This window comes from Herpailurus yagouaroundi, unplaced genomic scaffold, assembly GCF_014898765.1.
Source record: "Herpailurus yagouaroundi ecotype Mexico unplaced genomic scaffold, PumYag 140, whole genome shotgun sequence".
Taxonomy (NCBI): Eukaryota; Metazoa; Chordata; class Mammalia; order Carnivora; family Felidae; genus Herpailurus; species Herpailurus yagouaroundi.
In genome coordinates, this window is record NW_024412395.1 from 10,736,270 (window position 1) to 10,754,960 (window position 18,691).

The following is an 18,691-nucleotide window of genomic DNA, read 5'->3' on the forward strand; positions in this document are numbered from 1 at the left end:
GGGGCAACCTTCCCTATTCATACTCTTGTCTGGAAGGAAGGGGTTTGCTCATGGATTCTCACCTGCCGGTGAGGCTTGTTACATGATAAAATACCTCAGCCAGTGGGGAAGAAGCCTTTGGAGAAAAAAGACGCAAAAAAATGAGTTAACCCTCACTTCCTGTTGAAACTTAAATGGGTAAATGCTGGGGTATGGCCAGCACCATGGCAGGTGCTGCAGGAGTATGAATGAATCCAACGGAGATCACATGATTGGACTAGGGGTCAAGTCCCTCTGGCCCACCCAGAGTAAGAGGTGCATGGAGGTGCCTTGGGCTTTGATACGTAGGGTGCACTCTTTATGGCATCCTAGTGCTCATCCAGGGGTAAGGGAAATTATTCTTTGCCAAGATGTGCTCCGGGCTGGGTTGCTTATAATCAAAAAGTAGTCTGGGTCCAAAGCGAGGGCAGAGGCTCTGGGATTACTCCCAAATCAGTATCACATTGTCATAAATTTGCATTTCATAAGAAAATGCAAAATATAAAATTATTTCCAAATGGCTGCTCTATGCCTCATCACTGGGGAAAAAAGAGAACAAAAGTATTAAAACTTTCTATAAGAACTCTGGGCAATAGTCCTCAGGAACTCTTGCTTAACTAGCCATTGTATGCTACAATTTACTATTTATATGAATTGCATGCATTCGTCTGAGGGTATGGGACACCAAGTGAATGCCCAGGATCTCCAAGTGTTCAAAAGTGAACAAATTCAACAATATTTTTTGTGTGTGGCATTTGGCTGCTCTCCAACACTAATAAAATGTATTGCTGCCTCTTCCAAAATTATCAACGGAGTGAGCGTTCTTGATGCTTTAATTGTATATGATTTCTTGTCAGCACTGTAAAGAAGGTCACAAAATCCTTCACTCCTTTCCCCCAGTCTCAGGAAGATCTTGGCACAGTCAAGAGATCCAGCTTCTGATAGCTATAGCACACACATGCATCTTAAGGATGCCCAGTGGGCAAATGGCCAGTTGAGTTAAAGTCAGGGGCACTATGTCAGATTCGTATCTTGTAAATGGAATTAGCTTTATTCAAATTTTTTTCATTTGGCAAGCCTGAGCACGAAATGCCTGGAAGGCATGGATAAATGATGCTTCTAGCTCCTAGAGGAGAACTTGCTTTATAACCCCATGGACCATGGATGTCTCCACCGCCTCTAAAGATGTGCCTAAAACAGTGTCTATAACTGTATGCCCTAACTGTGTAAAATCAGCCCATGGTTCTTAGCCTATCTGGGTCCTATTTATAAAATGGGGGCAGTAAGGACTTAACTGGCCGAAATGTGATCCCTGACTGTCCAACTGTATAAGACCTAGGAGTCAGGTCAGATGCCTGGCAAGTCAGAAAAGCCCAGCACCTGCCTGGGCTACATGCACCTGACCTGCAGTCACCGTCCTCGCAGACAGAGCTTTTTTATTCCAGGTGAGTAAAAGTCATCAGCAAATTCCATAGCCTTGAAGATGTATAACAGACGCATCAGTACATTAACACAGTGGGAAACCAAAGCAAGAAAATGCCAGAGAGACCAGTGGGCCAAGGAATGCACCAGGCCTCATAAAATGGCTACCGAGGAGGCTGAGTGGTCCAGCCCAGGAGACCTGCTTGTGTACAAGCATATCAGTCACATCAGCAACACCATCCACATGACGCAGAACATTTGAAATCGTATAGGTGGATCCCCAAAGCTCAGGAGCCCTGGCTCGCTCACTCACTCACTCACTCACTCACTCACAGCTTTGCTTGCCTCACACTCTCCAGATTTTCCTCCTAGTCTCTGTCCTGCACCCACTTCCCCCCGGTGTCCTCTGAGTGCCTGTGTGCTCAGGTCTCAGTTCTCCATCCGCTTCTCTCCTCTGGCCACCCCTGCTCCCCGGGTGATGTCATCTCCAGACCCCCAGCCGTATGTTCCATCAGTACCTAGGTGACATCAAAACATATGTCCCTAGCTCCCACCTCTCTCTCGACTTCAAACTGGTATATCCAACTTAATTTCACTTAAGGGAAGAACTTAAAAGATAAGCAACAAACAAAGCACCAGAGCAACGAAAGCTTATAAGGTGGATCAAAGAGCTCATGGCCCCATTTGTCTGAATTATGTGGCTGTGCAATTTATAATCTGAATGCTCAAGGACACACCTGCATGATTTTTAAGTACAGTTGTCGTTCATCGATGCTCAGCACTTAATTGCTTATGTATGTATTCCACTGGTTTTACGAATAGGCCGTGTTTCAAAACCCTTCTCGTCGATTCTGTGTCTTGGGACAATAATTCTTGGCAGAAGTATGACTTGGCCACAAGAACCTCTAGCTTTCTTCCAGATTCTCCCTTTCTTTTCCTTGGCACCGATAACTGGCTTAGTTCAGGCTCTCAAGGCCTACTCGATTTCATTCCCGATACAATGACTTCCTGGTTTCCTGCCTGCTCCCACCTCAGTCACACCTGCACACTGCAGCTACACTGGCCTTCCTAAAAAACCGCTCCTATCACAACTGCTCGGAAATCTCGGTGGTTCCCTCTCTTCCCTTAACAGCTTTATAGACCATCAGGTGGGACAGGATCTTACTGGTGAACCTTGTCCAGTGATTACCAAGAACCACTGAGGAATGGCTATATCAGAATCACCTGGAGGTGCCTGTTACCAGTACAGAAAACCAGACCCTTCCCAGAGCTACTAAATGCAAATCACCAGGGATGGCTCGCTTGGCTTCATAGCTGTCCTAAGTGTTCAACATCTTGGGGCACTGCCCTACTCTAAGCCCCATCTGCTGTCTGAGCCTTTGGTGAAGGTGAACTGGCTGCTTGATAAGAAACCGATTTCATATTTAAGCGTCTCTGGTGATGTACCGGGAGCCACCCGGGCCAAGGCCGTTCCTTTCCACACCACGGTGATTCCTGTTACTGACACAGCTAGCCTGCCTCCAGTACCTTTCTCTTCTTGAGGCTCCCCCATCCCTGTTCCTGCCGTGACCTGATGCCCTCTCACTGGGATTTATCTGGATCTGTTTTAGCACGTGGCTTTCAGGGACAGTCCCAGAGGTCCAGTATGGTCTGATGGCCCAGGCCAGAAGAGGAACCCCTCCTCTTTCTTGCCATAATCTCTAAGCAGAGCCTGGACTAAGATCGCAGGAGCTAGCTCACTTTACCAACTTACCTCGCGGGTCAAATTTTTATAACCTTTTGGAGTTAAGGCAAAAATTCAGTTTGTATTTCATGAGGCAGGTGCACAGGCTTTGGAACCAGAATGACTGCTTTCAAGTCCCGCCTCGGCCACTTACTACTGAGTGTCCCTGGATAAGTTATTTAAACACTTGGCACCTCATTTCTATGTCTATCAAATGGAAATAATAATTGTACCAATCTTACCTGGTTGTAGTGCAGATTAAATATACAGGTACATAGGGGCGCCTGGGTGGCTCAGTCGGTAAGCGTCTGACTTCAGCTCAGGTCATGATCTCACGGTTCGTGAGTTAGAGCCTCGCATTGGGCTCTGTGCTGACAGCTCGGAGCCTGGAGCCTGCTTCAGATTCTGTTGTCTCCCTCTCTCTCTGCCCCTCCCCCACTCACACTGTGTCTCTCTCTCAACAATAAACATTAAAAAAAATTTTTTTTAATGTATAGGTACATACACATACATAAAATGTATCTATATCTATCACTTAGAATAGTGCCTGGTATATAATAGTTACTAAGCGTTACTATTATTACTCTACCAAAAAGCTTAGAGTGAGAACATCAACTATAATTAAAAGCAGAAATGTAATATTATTTAGTACAATTTTGGTAACCACTTATTCTCTCTTCTTTTTAAAGCCTAAAAATAATAAACCTTCTCTCTGGAAAGAGAATCAGGTCCTGTTTTATGCAGTATAAATGGTAAAGCTACACTGAATTTCCAAAATCTCAGAATGGCTCCTGGTTCCCTAGGAAATAATCTATATACATTTCATAATGTAGAAGTAATTCAAAATTTCTGCTTTGAACACTCATCTATGCACTTGCAATCAGGAAATTAATGGATTCCTACCCAGACATTCAAAAACAAAACTATTTTAGTGTTCACAGCAGACTGCTGTGGACAGATATTTAAAGCCCAAACCCAAACATCAAGAGACGAAAACCGGGAAGCAGAAATCACTTCAGATGGAGACGGCATTTCCAAGAGTCCTGAGCAGTGTCAGGATCTATGTCCTTTAGGGCAGGCAAAGACGGACTGGCCACACCACGTGCAGCAAATTCACAAGAGCTTTCAACAACATTCCAAACGCTTGGTAAGAAATAATGTTCCCATGTTATTTGAAATTGAATGAAAAGATGAATGCAAATCCAAGGATATACCAAGAGCCAAAATTAGAGTAGGAATGGATTAGTTTCCAACTTCAAGTGTTGATCATGAAAGAGATTTACCTGGATGCTATTATAAATGATCTGCATGACCCAAATGATCCCAAAGTGTCCTCATTCTCTGGTATCCAATCCCAATTTACGATATGTCAGGTACGTCAAATTTGCTATTGTTACACATGTGAAAAAACCATATTCAAATGAAGTTTATTCTCTTTCATAACTTGAGGCCTACTCTCCAAATCCTCTCTGATCTGAGAACTCTGAGGAAATTGGAAACTTGAAACCTTGATTCTCCTTACCTGATAACGGGTCAACGGTAAAGGCTTCATGAGACTGAATCAGAGTGATATGAAACTCGAAATCTATAGGGCAGCTGCACTGTAAAGGGATAACATATTTTTTGCTGCAAAAAAAAAACAAAACAAAAAGGAAAAAAATTTTTTTCTTTATAACTAGTTCTTTTGATATCAAGGAATAGACTCAAGTTACATAATAAAGAACCACAGCAGGGGCGCCTGGGTGGCTCAGTCGGTTAAGCATCTGACTTCCGCTCAGGTCATGATCTCGTGGTTCATGAGTTCAACCCCCTTGTGGGGCTCCGTGCTGACACCTCAGAGCCTGGAGCCTGCTTCGGATTCTGTGTCTCCCTCTCTCTCTCTGCCCCTACCCCCACTCATGCTCTCTCTCTCTCTCTCTCAAAAATAAACATTAAAAAAATTTAAAAGACCATAGTCAATGCGGCTGTAGTAATTCCTGGGTGCCAGCTACTGTATACATTTCCCAGATATTAACTCTTCTAATCCCATGAGGCAGTACTGTGATCGATCATCCCCACTCACAGACAAGGCAACCAAGGCACGAGAGAACATAAGTGTCCTGTCTGAGGTGACACGGCTAGTTAATGGCAGAACCGGGATTCAAGGCAGGTCAACTGTGCCCAGTTTCCACACCCCAAATACCTCGGTCCTCACTGCCTCTTGAGTACCAGTGGGTTTATCCTGTGGACACTCAGTCACAGGGAAAGGGTTTCTCTGCCACACAACGGGCCCCAGGGAACCTAGGGAACACTGAATGGGCAGGCTTTACACAAAGAAGCCTGGGAAGCTCCTGGCCTTTACAGAGCTTAGAACTAGACCATGTTGAAGAAACCACACTTCCGGCTGTGTGTGATGGAAATATGCCAGAGACTGTTTGGTAAGAAGGGCAAACAAGCAGTAGAGGACCCGGAGAGGGTCTGTGAATTCGGAAATGCTCCCTCAGCCAAGACCAGCCCAACTTCTGACTGGGCCTGCGGTGGTCCCTTAGGGCACTACAGGAGTCATTACAGCTGTGACATCTCTCAGAGAGGCCTGAGCTTCTCCTCATGTCCTCTCCTTCTATGAGGTGGGCCAGAGTTTGTGGGATGAGCGAGGCATGGAGAAGCCGAGTTCTCTACTTGTCCCCTGGCATCCTACAGACACAGAGCTGGGGAGGGTTATCTGGGCCCCTTTCAGCAGCTGAACATTGAGCTCCTCCACTAAGAGACTCAGCCCTGCCCTCTCTCCCTGACCTTTCTGCCTCCTCCCTTCTCTACCTCGTAACTCCCATGCCCTCACAGCCCATCTTGCCCTCCTGCCCAGTGGTCGGTCCTTACTCCTTAAGCTTTCGACGAGAGCCTTCCTGCCCACTACACTTCTCCCTCACATCTCCCAGTCCTGGGGGAATATGACTGTAAGCAGAGCGGCCAGACCAGCTAGCGTGCTGCCTTCTGGGTGGTGCCCATCCCGACCTACTCTGTGTGGGGACCTTTCCCATCAGGATCCTCTTCTTTACCTGCCCAGCGCCTGTCTACCTGGGAGCCTCTAAGTCCTATGAGGGCAGAACTGGGTCTACTTACTTCTCTAGCATAACCTCAACAAAATTCCAGAGTCCTGCACAGGCCAAACATTCAACAAACATTTGTTGGAGCAAAGTAGAGTAACTCTTTTTTAGTAGTAATTCTGAGGATATAGTATAGCTCAAATGTGGTCTTAAAAATTATGCCACGGGGCGGCTGGGTGGCTCAGTCGGTTAAGCGTCCGACTTTGGCTCAGGTCATAATCTCGCGGTCCGTGAGTTCGAGCCCCGCATCGGGCTCTGTGCTGACCGCTCAGAGCCTGGAGCCTGCTTCGGATTCTGTGTCTCTCTCTCCCTCTGCCCCTCCCTCACTCACACTCTGTCTCTCTGTCTCTCTCTCTCTCAAAAATAAATAAACATTAAAAAAAAATTATGCCACGAGGGGCACCTGGGTAGCTCAGCCAACACTTGATTTTGGTTCAGGTCATGATCTCACGTTTCGGGGATTCGAGCCCCATGTCAGGCTCTACACTGACAGAGCAGAGCCAGCTTGGGATTCTGTCTCCCTCTCTTTCTGCCCCTCCCCTGCTTGCTATCTCTCAAGATAAATAAAAATAAACTTAAAAATTATGCCATGAGCATTTTTACTTGGGTTTAAGTTCATTCCCTTTTTAAAGTTTCTGGAGTATCTCAAATGTAAAGAAAAATACAGAGGATAATATAATCGAGGTCACTCAGGGTGCCTGAGTGACTCAGTCAATGAACCAAGGTCATGATCTTGCAGTGTGTGGGTTCGAGCCCCGCGTTGGGTTCTATGCTGACAGCTCACAGCCTGGAGCTGCTTCGGATTCTCTGTCTCCCTCTCTGTCTGCCCCTCCCCTGTTCTCTCTCCGTCTCTCTGTCTCTCTCTCTCTCAAAAATAAATAAACATTTAAAAAAAGGAGAGGTCCCTTTATCCACCATCAAGCTCTCAAATCTTCCACTTTGGATAAATCAGTGTTTCATTTTCAAAGAAATAAAACACTGCAGAACACTTGAAGCTCCCTGTACACCTCTCCACCCCCCTCTACTTCTTTTCTCTCCAGGAGTGATCCCTACCTCATCTCCGCTGTCTACCATCCTCATGCATTTTTATAACACTGCCACATGTGTCTGCGCTCACGAAATATATAATATGGTATTACTTGTTTTCAACAATGCCATTCCAAAACTTGCTAATGTCGCTCAACACTCTGCAGATTTATCCCTGATACACAATTTTGAATCATGATACACAAAGTACTGTTCGTTCATTTCACTGGGGATGAAAATTCTAGTACATGACTATGTCACCCCTGTCCACCTACTCTCTCGCTGGGGGCATTTAGGTTGTTTGCACTTTTTTCACTATTGCAACGTGGCGGTGACAATCCTTGTGTGTGACTCACGCATCTATACCAGAACTACTCCAGGTATAATCGACAAGAATTGCTGGTTATGAGCAAAGTAAAATTAGCAACTTTACTAGACATAGCCCAAATGCTCTCCAAAGCCCTTTTACTGATGTCTACCTCCATGAGCAGCCTATGAGAGCCCCTCTTGCTTACCGACACAGGATTTTCAGACATTTTAACTCCTTCTGGCCCAATGGGGGTAAAGTGCTATCTCATTTTATTTTCACGTTCATTTCTTCGAGGTTGACCTTCTATTCAGAGGGAGACGTTTGGGTTTCCTCGTCTATGGACTATCGGTACATATCCTTTGCCTATTTTCCTATGAAGTTCTGCTCTCTTGTCAATCTGTAAATTCTAGAAATTAATTCTGTCAATTATATCTAGTGATATAAATTCAAGTCAAGGATCATTATACATAGTAATCTCTTCAGCCAGCAGTGAGATGAACCCTTCATAGGTTTTTGTTTTTTTTTTTTTACCAAATTCATAAACCCTGTCCTTGGTCAGACTCTCTAGAAGCAGCCAGTCCATCTTAACTCTCTGAGGTGCTTCCTAATTCTGAAACACAGGGCACATAAAGGTCATTACATTTTCAGGACACTGGGGTCCCACTGAACATCAGCTGCTCCACAGCACTGGGGAGATAAAACTAACCGTACAAGTTACATATGCCCCTCAAGAAGTGAGCAGTCTTGGGGCGCCTGGGTGGCTCGGTCGGTTGAGCATCCGACTCTTGATTTCGGCTCAGGTCATGATTTCACTGTTCGTGAGAACGAGCCCCGCATGGGGCTCTGTGCTGATAATGCGGAGCCTGCTTGGAATTCTCTCTCTCCCTCTCTCTGCCTCTCCTCTGCTCATGTTCTCTCTCAAAATAAATAAACAAACACTAAAAAAAAAAAAAAAAAAAGAATGAGTAGCCATGGGTGATGGTCAATGTGAAGTCTAAACTGCTCAGATGTGGTCTCTGAAGACCAGGCTGGGGACTCCCACAGCCACATGAGTTGGATGGTGCTTGGGGTGTTAACCCCAGCCATTGGCTCAGAGCCACCCAGTGAGGTAAAGCCGGCTTCTCAAGAATCTTCTGCTAAGAGCTGCATGTTTGCGTTTTCTGAACTAAAAAAAAAACAAAAAACAAAACAAAACCTGCCGGAGCTTTTATATATGCACAATTTAAAACTAATTTTAGACCTCCGATAATTCCCATAGAAAAGGTGTAAGGGTATTTGTTTAGTGATGATTACGTGAAGCCAAGTTCCCGATGCATTAACCAGTCTGGAAAAACAAACAATTCTTTAAGGGCACAGAATTCCAAGCACCCTGATTCTGAAGGAGACATTGTAGTGCAAGTAATACAGAATACAGATTCGTGTTCCTTACTGCAGCTCATATTATGGCTGTCGAATTCGCACGGATGACCACCAAAATCATAAATCAAGGACAGTCTGGATGACTATGGGTCACAAAGAATTTTGACAAATATAAAGTTTAGTTTATTCAGAAATGTTTCCTGTTTGAAAAAAACAGAGTCCCATTAGATTCTAAGGGGACTTAGAAATTCTACACTAAATTCCTATGCTAAATACCATTAAAACCATAAAACAGACTGTTGACTATAGAAAACAAATTGAGGGTTGCTGGAGGGGAGGCGGGCAGGGGATGGGCTAAATGGATGGGTATGGGTGATGGGTATTAAGGAGGGCACTTGTGATGAGCACTGGGTTTTGTTTGTAAGTGATGGATCACTAAATTCTACTCCTGAAACGAATATTACACTGTATGTTAACTAACTGGAATTTAAATAGAAACGTGAAATAAACAAAAACAAAAAACTGATCTACACTGAAGAAACATGAATACATATACATATCTTATGCCTATGGTTTCACAGGCACAAACAGGACCCTGAGTTCTTCTGTAACTTATAGGAAGCGGCCAGTTAAAAATCTCAAAGCAGATAGAAGTTAGTACTTTTGAAGTTAACCACAACTTTTATACCTGTTACTTTATTATTTAAACATTTTATTGGTTATGCTAAGGCTCTGTATAAATATCTATTAAGTACGTTAAAAAGATATACAAAAACATACTAAGTACTTCAAAAGAATTGTTCCCTATTTTGCGGCACCTGGGTGGCTCAGTCTGTTAAGCACCTGACTCTTGATTTGAGCTCGGGTCATGATCTCATGGTTTGTGAGTTCAAGCCCTGTATCAGGTTCACACTGATAGTGTGGAGCCTGCTTGGGATTCTCTCTCTCTCTCTCTCTCTCTCTCTGCCCCTCCCCCACTCACACTCTGTCTCTTTCTCAAAAATAAATAAAAATTAAAAAAAAACTTTTAGAAGGCATTTCCTTTCATTATCCCATCAGCAAGAGAAGCCTAGAAAATCCCAAGACCATTCCTCAAATGTTACCGGCCTCCTCTCAAGCACTGCTATGCACACAGAGACAAAGGAAGAAATTTGGGGGCTGGCTAGTTATTTTTCTTTAAGCTTTAGATGTAAATTTTTGTATTCAGAGTGTGACCCCCAAAACAGAAAGAAAGCAGACATAATGATTAGTTGCCTGATAAACCAGACCCCACCCCCCACAAACAGGCAACAATTTGAAAAGACATAGAGTTGAGGGTAAATTACGTTTCAAATTTCAAAGTATGTCCTTTCATCTAGGATAATTTATGTTCGTATGAACTTTCATTTGCTGCTTATCTTATTTTCAAAGACACAATTAATCTCACCGGGACTGGAGCCTCAAACCAGAAGCAGAGTGGACCCGTGGTCCTTAATGATATAGTCAAATAAAGAAAAACACAAATTTACATGTTCAAGTAGCAGGCTTTTTTTTTTATTTTTATTTAAAAAAAAATTTTTTTTTAACGTTTATTTATTTTTGAGACAGAGAGAGACAGAGCATGAACAGGGGAGGGGCAGAGAGAGAGGGAGACACAGAATCGGAAGCAGGCTCCAGGCTCTGAGCTGTGAGCACAGAGCCCGACGCAGGGCTCGAACTCACGGACCGCGAGATCGTGACCTGAGCTGAAGTCGGACGCTTAACCGACCAAGCCACCCAGGCGCCCCTCAAGTAGCAGGCATTTAATTATTTTTTACACCTAGAGAATTAAACACCACCCTCCTTTTTAGCCTAAGCTTAGACCAAAATTGGAGGCAAAGAACAAGAAAGAGTCAAAGAGTCAGGGAGATTCGATGTCTTTGTCTTGCTGGCCTGGCCTTTGAGCTCCTTTCTTGCCTTTGGTTCAACTCTTTTCTCAACCTAATTACTTAGTCCTCCCTGTTGGTAAAATCCCCCGTTCCCTGCTCTCATTCATGCCTCTGTAGTTTAGAAAAAGGTGCAACCCTAGGGAAAAATCAGAATTAAATGAGGTCACTTCTGCCTTCTTGGTAAAAGAAGTTAAGGCATTTCTCTAGGGGCTGGAATGGAACTGAATTCGGAAAAAGTTCGAGGTGACCATGACATGTTATCTGCCATCCGCAGAGATAATATGTGCCCTATTCATATTTTTTTTTTTAAAAAACACTTAAAAAACGGTAAGGCATACATAACATAAAATGTACCATTTTAACTATTTTTAAGTATACAGTTCGGTGACATTAGGCACATTCACACTGTTGTGTGACTGTCACCATCATCCTTCTCCAGAACTCTCTTCAGCCTGCAAAACTGATACTCTGTTCCCATTAAACACTACCTGCCCCTTCCTCCACACCCCCAGCCCCTGGAAGCCTCCACTCCTTCTACTTTCTGTCTCTGAATATGCCTGCTCTAAGCACCTCCTGTCAGTGGTCTCATACAATAATATACAATACCTTTTAAAAATTAAACATTAACTTCATTTTAAAATGAGAGTATTCAGATAAATAACAAATGTTAGAGAAAATTGCACCTTACAACTCACCAGAGGGATAATATGGGGTAAGGAAGGAAATTCAGGGGGTGCTCCTTTGAGTCGGAGCAGGGCCTGTGGCCAGAGACCAGAGAACAGGGACATCTGGCATCGAACAAGAGAGTCACATTCAAGGGAAAGGAAGCAACTAAATCGAGACATGAAGGGAGATGAAAAGCCTCCTGCAGACTGCTTTTTCCTTTTGTTGAGAAAAATATAGCGTTTATTCGGAAAAGATAAGAGGATACACTAAAAACTACTGCTAGGCCTCTTCTTCTTTTAGAATGGAGGGCAGAAGGAACTTCATGCCAACTGTGTTCCAAACATGCTTCCTCAGAGCTAAGTGCCCTATAATGTCTGGCCTGACACAGCCAGCAGGGCGCCCAGCTGCCAGCTTCTAGTCTTATGGCTTACCCACCAGCAATTACTAGAACAAAAAGCTCACTTGGAAGAGGAGCAAGAAATGAATTTTTTTTTCAACGTTTTATTTATTTCTGGGACAGAGAGAGACAGAGCATGAACGGGGGAGGGGCAGAGAGAGAGGGAGACACAGAATCGGAAACAGGCTCCAGGCTCTGAGCCATCAGCCCCAGAGCCTGACGCGGGGCTCGAACTCACGGACTACGAGATCGTGACCTGGCTGAAGTCAGACGCTTAACCGACTGCGCCACCCAGGCGCCCCAAGAAATGAATTTTTAAAGCCAAGCAACTTAAATTCAAATAATTCTGGTCTTGAAATGGTATTAGGATTTTTCATAAGAAATGTGGGGCATATTCAAGAGAAAGCAACTATTTAAGAAAAAAAAGAGTCACAATTCAGTGGGCTGGTGGCTAGTTACTCTGTTCTAAGTGTTTTGACAGGCATTAAATCATCACATTCTAGAAACCACATTAAAAGTGTGTGTATGCAGGGCGCCTGGGTGGCTCAGTCAGTTGAGCGTCCGACTTCAGCTCAGGTCATGATCTCGCGGTCTGTGAGTTCGAGCCCCGCGTCAGGCTCTGTGCTGACAGCTCAGAGCCTGGAACCTGTTTCAGATTCTGTGTCTCCCTCTCTCTGACCCTCCCCCGTTCATGCTCTGTCTCTCTCTATCTCAAAAATAAATAAATGTTAAAAAAAAAAAAAGTGTGTGTATGCACATGCGTATGTAGGTATCACAAACCTTTGAAGTAGAACATGGAGTGCAACAACAGTGGTGACCAGATGTGGCTGCTTGGATAGTGTTTGGTGTGAGATGTAACAGTTGTATAAACCAAGAGAGGAGGAGGAGTGTCCAGAACCATGGAAACATGCCACCTTTAATTACCACCCCCGATGCACACGTTCATTTTTCAATTTAGCGGTATCTCTCCAGGACCGAAAACTATCCACAGGAACGTGCTTTGGGTAGACTTATGGAAACTCCCTGTGTTGTATTCTTAAATATCAGAATTAGGAACTGACCCATGAATATTTTTTGCAGCATTTAAAATGTAGAACATCTGGGGTGCCTGGGTGGCTCAGTTGGCTGGGCGTCCAACTCTTGATATATGCTCAGGTCCTGAGCTCGCGGTCATGGGATTGGACCCAGGCCGGGCTCCTAGCTGAGCATGGAGGTTGCTTAGGATTCTCCCTCTCTTCCTCTCCTCCCTCTCAACTCCTGTGCGCGGGTGCATGCATGTGCCCTCACTCTCAAAATAAATAAGTAAACATTAAAATAAATAAAACGTAGGGGTGCCTGGGGTGGCTCAGTCAGTTGAGCGTCTGCCTTCAGCTCAGGTCATGATCTCACGGTTCATGAGTTTAAGCCCCTCATCGGGCTCGCTGCCGTCAGCACAAAGCCTGCTTCTTCAGATCCTCTGTCCCCCTCTCTCTCTCAAAAATAAAAAATAAACATTAAAAAGATTAAAATGTTCTACATTTTACTTATTTATTTTTTGTTAAGTAGGCTTCATACCCAGTGCTAGGCTTGAACTCCCGACCCTGAAATCAAGACCTGAGCTGACATCAAGAATTGGACACTTAACTGACTGAGTCACCCCGGTGCCCCTAAAAAGTAAAACAGTTTCAAGTTCTTACTGCTTGGTCCGTGATACTAGCTTGGTAGTTTCACGTAAATCACAACATTTATATACTGTTGAGTTTAAGGAATCATTTGAAAGACTAGAGGACCCTAAACCGAAACATGCCACCTTCAATTACTGCCCCCGATGCACGCGTTCATTTGCTCTAGATGCCGGCCATACATTTGTGCCGCTCCTTTCCTGAGCCCCACGCAAACCAAGTGAGCAGTTTTCCAAATAAATCTGTACAGAAACTAAGGGAGGAAAGCAGAGTATGAAAGCCAGGCTTCAATAAGGTCAATAGTGCTTTCCCCATTTTCAGTTTTCTAGACTTGCCATCACTTTCTCCAAGAGTCAAAAGTCTAGATTTCAACATTTTGTGAGACAAACTTGAAAAAAAAAAAAAATTTAGGCCTTCCGTTGAAAGTTCCCTTTGTTGGGGCGCCTGGGTGACTCAGTCAGTTAAGCGTCCGACTTCAGCTCAGGTCATGATCTCGCGGTCTGTGGGTTCGAGCCCCGCGTCGGGCTCTGTGCTGACTGCTCAGAGCCTGGAGCCTGTTTCAGATTCTGTGTCTCCCTCTTCCTCTGACCCTCCCCTGTTCATGCTCTCTCTCTCTCTCTCTCTGTCACAAAAATAAATAAATGTTAAAAAAAATTTTTTTAAAAGATATTAAGAAAAAAAGAAAAGAAAGTTCCCTTTGTTGACGGTACCCATGTCTGCTGAATGAAAGGGGAAAGCAGGGGCGCCTGGGTGGCTCAGTCGGTTAAGCGGCCGACTTCAGCGCAGGTCATGATCTCGTGGTCCGTGAGTTCAAGCCCCGCGTCGGGCTCTGTGCTCACAGCTCAGAGCCTGGAGCCTGGTGAGCACAGAGCCTGGAGCCTGTTTCAGATTCTGTGTCTCCCTCTCTCTGACCCTCCCCTGTTCATGCTCTGTCTCTCTCTGTCTCAAAAATAAATAATCGTTAAAAAAAATTAAAAAAAAATGAAAGGGGAAAGCATTTATATCCTTTAATTATTAATATAGATCTCTATGGTTTAGGGGTGGGATGATTTTCTTTCCTGCTAAAATTCACAGAGACTGGGTCAAGACATTAGCTCAACAAAGGGATATTAAATCAAAGCAATTTTAACTATAAAATGTGGTAGAATTTTTCATACAGTAAACATTTAGGCTGTTAAGTGACAGCAATTTTTTAAGTCTGAATATCAGCTTTGAAGCAATTTTGAAATGTAAGTTCACAACGGCTCAATAATCCCAAGTAGGGGCTGAAATAAATTAAAGCACAAGTGTGTTGATGAGCTCAAGTTGCCTTTGTCAGAAAGTTTCCACAAAATGCTGCTGCTCCTTCAAGTCAACTCTGACTTTGGGATATGAGAAATGAGTCCCTAGAATGAGTAAGGAATGTGTTTCCCTGGATGAGCTAAGAAATGGGAATTATTCTCTTTGGGGAGCGAGGGCTCCCAAAAACCCTTCTGAAGATCAATTTTGTAGTCATTCTGGCACCTTCTTTCTAACTCAGGTATAGCTGGTCGGTGGGCCTTTCACACGGAGACTCTTTCCTGGCACAGTTCAAAAAAGGACCTGGTTGCTGTCTATGCTGGGCACCTGCACTGTCGATCTTTCCCTCCAGTGCTAGTTTAAGGATGCACCTTCTCCCATGACCCACATGCTTTCAACTGTAGGGCAGTGAGAGAACTGAGTTTCATTCGGACATCCTACTCTGACTTTGGCCATTCCCACACTTTCTAAAATGAGTCATGAGGTTCAGTTCCTAAGGAAAAGCATCCTTTGGTAAATTCTTAAACTTGTATAAAAGTTCCAGAGGCTAAAATATCCTGGCTTTGGAATGGTGCACCCAGGGACAGGTTCTACTTGTGTTGTTAATGTGACCCTGTGGTCTACACAGCATCTGTATCCCTGAGATAAACTCAAGAGTTCCACTTGCTTTAGAGCAACATGGCTGCTGTGTCTATGGCACGGCCCAGAGTGAATAATGGGAAGTGACAGGGAATCCAGGGGAGGACCCAGGTGACTTTCACATAAGCTTGTCTAAAGCACACTAACCAAACAGTCAACAGAGTCAGCTTGGGGCAAGGAAGATCAGTTGATGCCCCATGGAGAGAACAACCGGTCAACTGACTGGGGTTTGTTCCAGATTTCAACCAGTTATTTGGTAGCAGGTAGGCACCGCTAGAGAAACCACAGAGTATGATGAATTAATATGAATTGTTTAGAACCACAAGAATGGAAAGATACCGAATTTCAGTACCTAAAAGCAGCAAGTTCTTCTTTACTTGCCCATATAGGAAGGGGAAAATCGTATTTTAGCGACAGCACGCTCTAAGATATCACGTGATCGGGGCGCCCGGGTGGCTCAGTCGGTTAAGCGGCCGACTTCAGCTCAGGTCAAGATCTCACAGTCCATGAGTTCAAGCCCCGCGTCAGGCTCTGGGCTGATGCCTCAGAGCCTGGAGCCTGCTTCCGATTCTGTGTCTCCCTCTCTCTCTGCCCCTCCCCCGTTCATGCTCTGTCTCTCTCTGTCTCAAAAATAAATAAGACGTTAAAAAAAAAAAATTTTAAGCTATCACGTGATCACAGAATTTAATCAGCCAGGGTGGTGAGACTAGTTATAAAGCAGAATTTCAAACTACAAAAGGGAAAGAGAGTTGAAAGTCCTCTGCACCCCAGTGTTTGATTTAGAGATATTGGACAGAAACCAGAATGCAACTTTTGGTTATTTACAGAAGCTGTCAAAAATACATTTTACCAGATCTCGAGCCACCATGGTTGTTTATGGGTAGCTGGCAAATGTCCACGTGGGATTTTATCTCAGCAAGGAAAATTTACAACCGTCAAATCCAGCCAGTGGAAATAGGGTTAATGAATATATGTGAGTCTACTTCATGACCTTGTGGAAAATGTGTGAAGACTATCCAGTCCTCAGAGAGGCGCTATCCAGGCCAGACTGGCTTCTCTCTAGAAGCAACCTCAAAGTAAGAGAGCAAACTTGGTGGTATTAAATGCAGGCCCTGTGACTTCTAGCCATTTTGTCTAAATTGATTCTATATGCAAAGGGAAAATATACCCTTTGAATCTACCTTCTGTTGGATTTATATTTTCCCATCACCTTTGTCATTGTAATTTTTCTTTAGCTGTAGAAATGGCTGCTTTACTCTGACATTTACAAAGTGTAAGTGCCCATTGGAACTCTCATACATTGCCAGTAGAAATTAAAAATGGTGCAGCCACTTTGGAAATTAGTTCCACAGTTCCTTGAAACACTACACATAGAGTTCCCATATTCCCTAGCAATTGCACTCCTAGGTATACACCCAACACAACTGAGCACATGTAGCAACATAAAAACAGGCACACAAATGTTGCATTATCCAAGGTGGCCCAAAAGTGGAAACAATCAATATCCATCAACCGATGAAGGGATAGATAAAATGTGGTACAGGCACACAATGGAATATTACTTGGCAATAAAAAGGAATGAAGTGTTGATACATGTTGTAAGTTAGATGAACCTGGGACACATGATGCTAAGTGAAAGAAGTCAGTCACAAAAGACCACGTAATGTATGCTGCCATCATACGAATGTCCAGAATAGGCAAATTTTTTTTTTAATTTTTTTTTTCAACGTTTATTTTTTTTAGGGACGGAGAGAGACAGAGCATGAACGGGGGAGGGGCAGAGAGAGAGGGAGACACAGAATCGGAAACAGGCTCCAGGCCCTGAGCCATCAGCCCAGAGCCTGACGCGGGGCTCGAACTCACGGACCGCGAGATCGTGACCTGGCTGAAGTCGGACGCTTAACCGACTGCGCCACCCAGGCGCCCCAGAATAGGCAAATTTATAGAGACAGAAAGTCGGAGTCTGCTTGAGACTAGGAAGTCTGAGGGGAAAAATGAAGAGTGGATAATGGGTTTCCTTTTGGGGTAATGAAAATGTTCTAAAATTGATTGTGGTTATGGCTGCATATACTAAAATCCATTGAACCGTACATGTTATTTTATTTATTATTTATTTTTTTTGAATGTTTATTTATTTATTTTGAGAGACAGAGAGATAGAGAGTGAGCAGGAGAGGCACAGAGAGAGAGGGAGACTGAGAATCTCAAGCAGGCTCCTCACTGTCAGTATGGAGCCTGACACGGGGCTTGAACTCATGAACTGGGAGATCATGACCTGAGCTGAAACCAAGAGCCAGACGCTTAACCAATTGAGCCATCAGACGACCTGAACTGCACATTTTAAATTAGTAAGTTTTATGACATGTGAATTATATCTCAACAAAACTTTTTTGTTTGTTTGTTTTTTGTTTTTTTTAAGTATAAATGCCAAGACAAAAGAGCTCCTGATCCTGGACTTACAGCCACACCCTCCTCCCTGCCCTGCCCCTCTGTGCACTTGCCACTGGGCCACTCTCCCCAGCTGGGGCCCAGTACCTGCCTGGCTGTTCCAGAGCTTCACACACGCCCCTCAGCTGCTAGCCCAGCGCTCAGTGTCGGAAGGCCACCTTCAACTTGGCCACCGCCTTCCTGCTCCAAGCTTCTCATCCCGATTTCTCTATATGCTGTCTACCTTTGCTCAAGTGTGAGCCAACCCGTCTGGGTCTCACGTGTGTGTTATTTAGGTGGAAATCTCTTGGGTGATGATGATGATGATGATGATGATGGTGATAGCTAATATGAATCGGGAGCTACATGCTAAGCACCGTTCTTAGTACTCGTAAGTATTAAAAACTTACAAATGTTGTTAACTATTAATAAGTCCTACTTTAACCTGCTTAATCCTCCAGAACAACTTTAAGAGGCAGAGACTCCTACGCACTGTATTTTACAGATGAGGATTCTAAGAGGCGGAGAGAGGCTGCTATTTTTCTGGGTCGCACAGCCAGCATGCAGCAGAGGGAGCCTGGAGTAGACATGCAGACAGAAGGGCTCCAGAGCCATCAGTGGGTCCGTGCTGTGGAACGCGACCCTTGGCTGCCTTGTCTCCTTTTCAGTGTTGTTGCCGCAAGTCCTCAGAGGCCAGTCAAGTAACAAAAAGGAGTGAGGAGGGCTGTATGTGAGGTGATAAGGAGTGGTGGGGACTGCGGTGAGCTGGCAAAGGC

General features: G+C 44.3%; 1 protein-coding gene across 9 annotated transcripts in view; it reads right to left on the reverse strand.

Moving 5' to 3' along the window:
* CFAP221 (cilia and flagella associated protein 221) overlaps window positions 1-18,691 on the reverse strand; it is a 107,617-nt gene that overhangs the window by 65,691 nt on the left and 23,235 nt on the right. For 8 of the 9 annotated variants that reach the window (XM_040474848.1, XM_040474850.1, XM_040474846.1 and 5 more), the window contains one exon: window positions 4,686-4,789. The exons of the other annotated variant lie outside the window; for it this stretch is intronic. In XM_040474848.1, coding sequence (XP_040330782.1) covers window positions 4,686-4,789 — 104 coding nt within the window. The remainder of the gene's footprint in view (window positions 1-4,685; window positions 4,790-18,691) is intronic. 9 annotated transcript variants of the gene reach the window in all.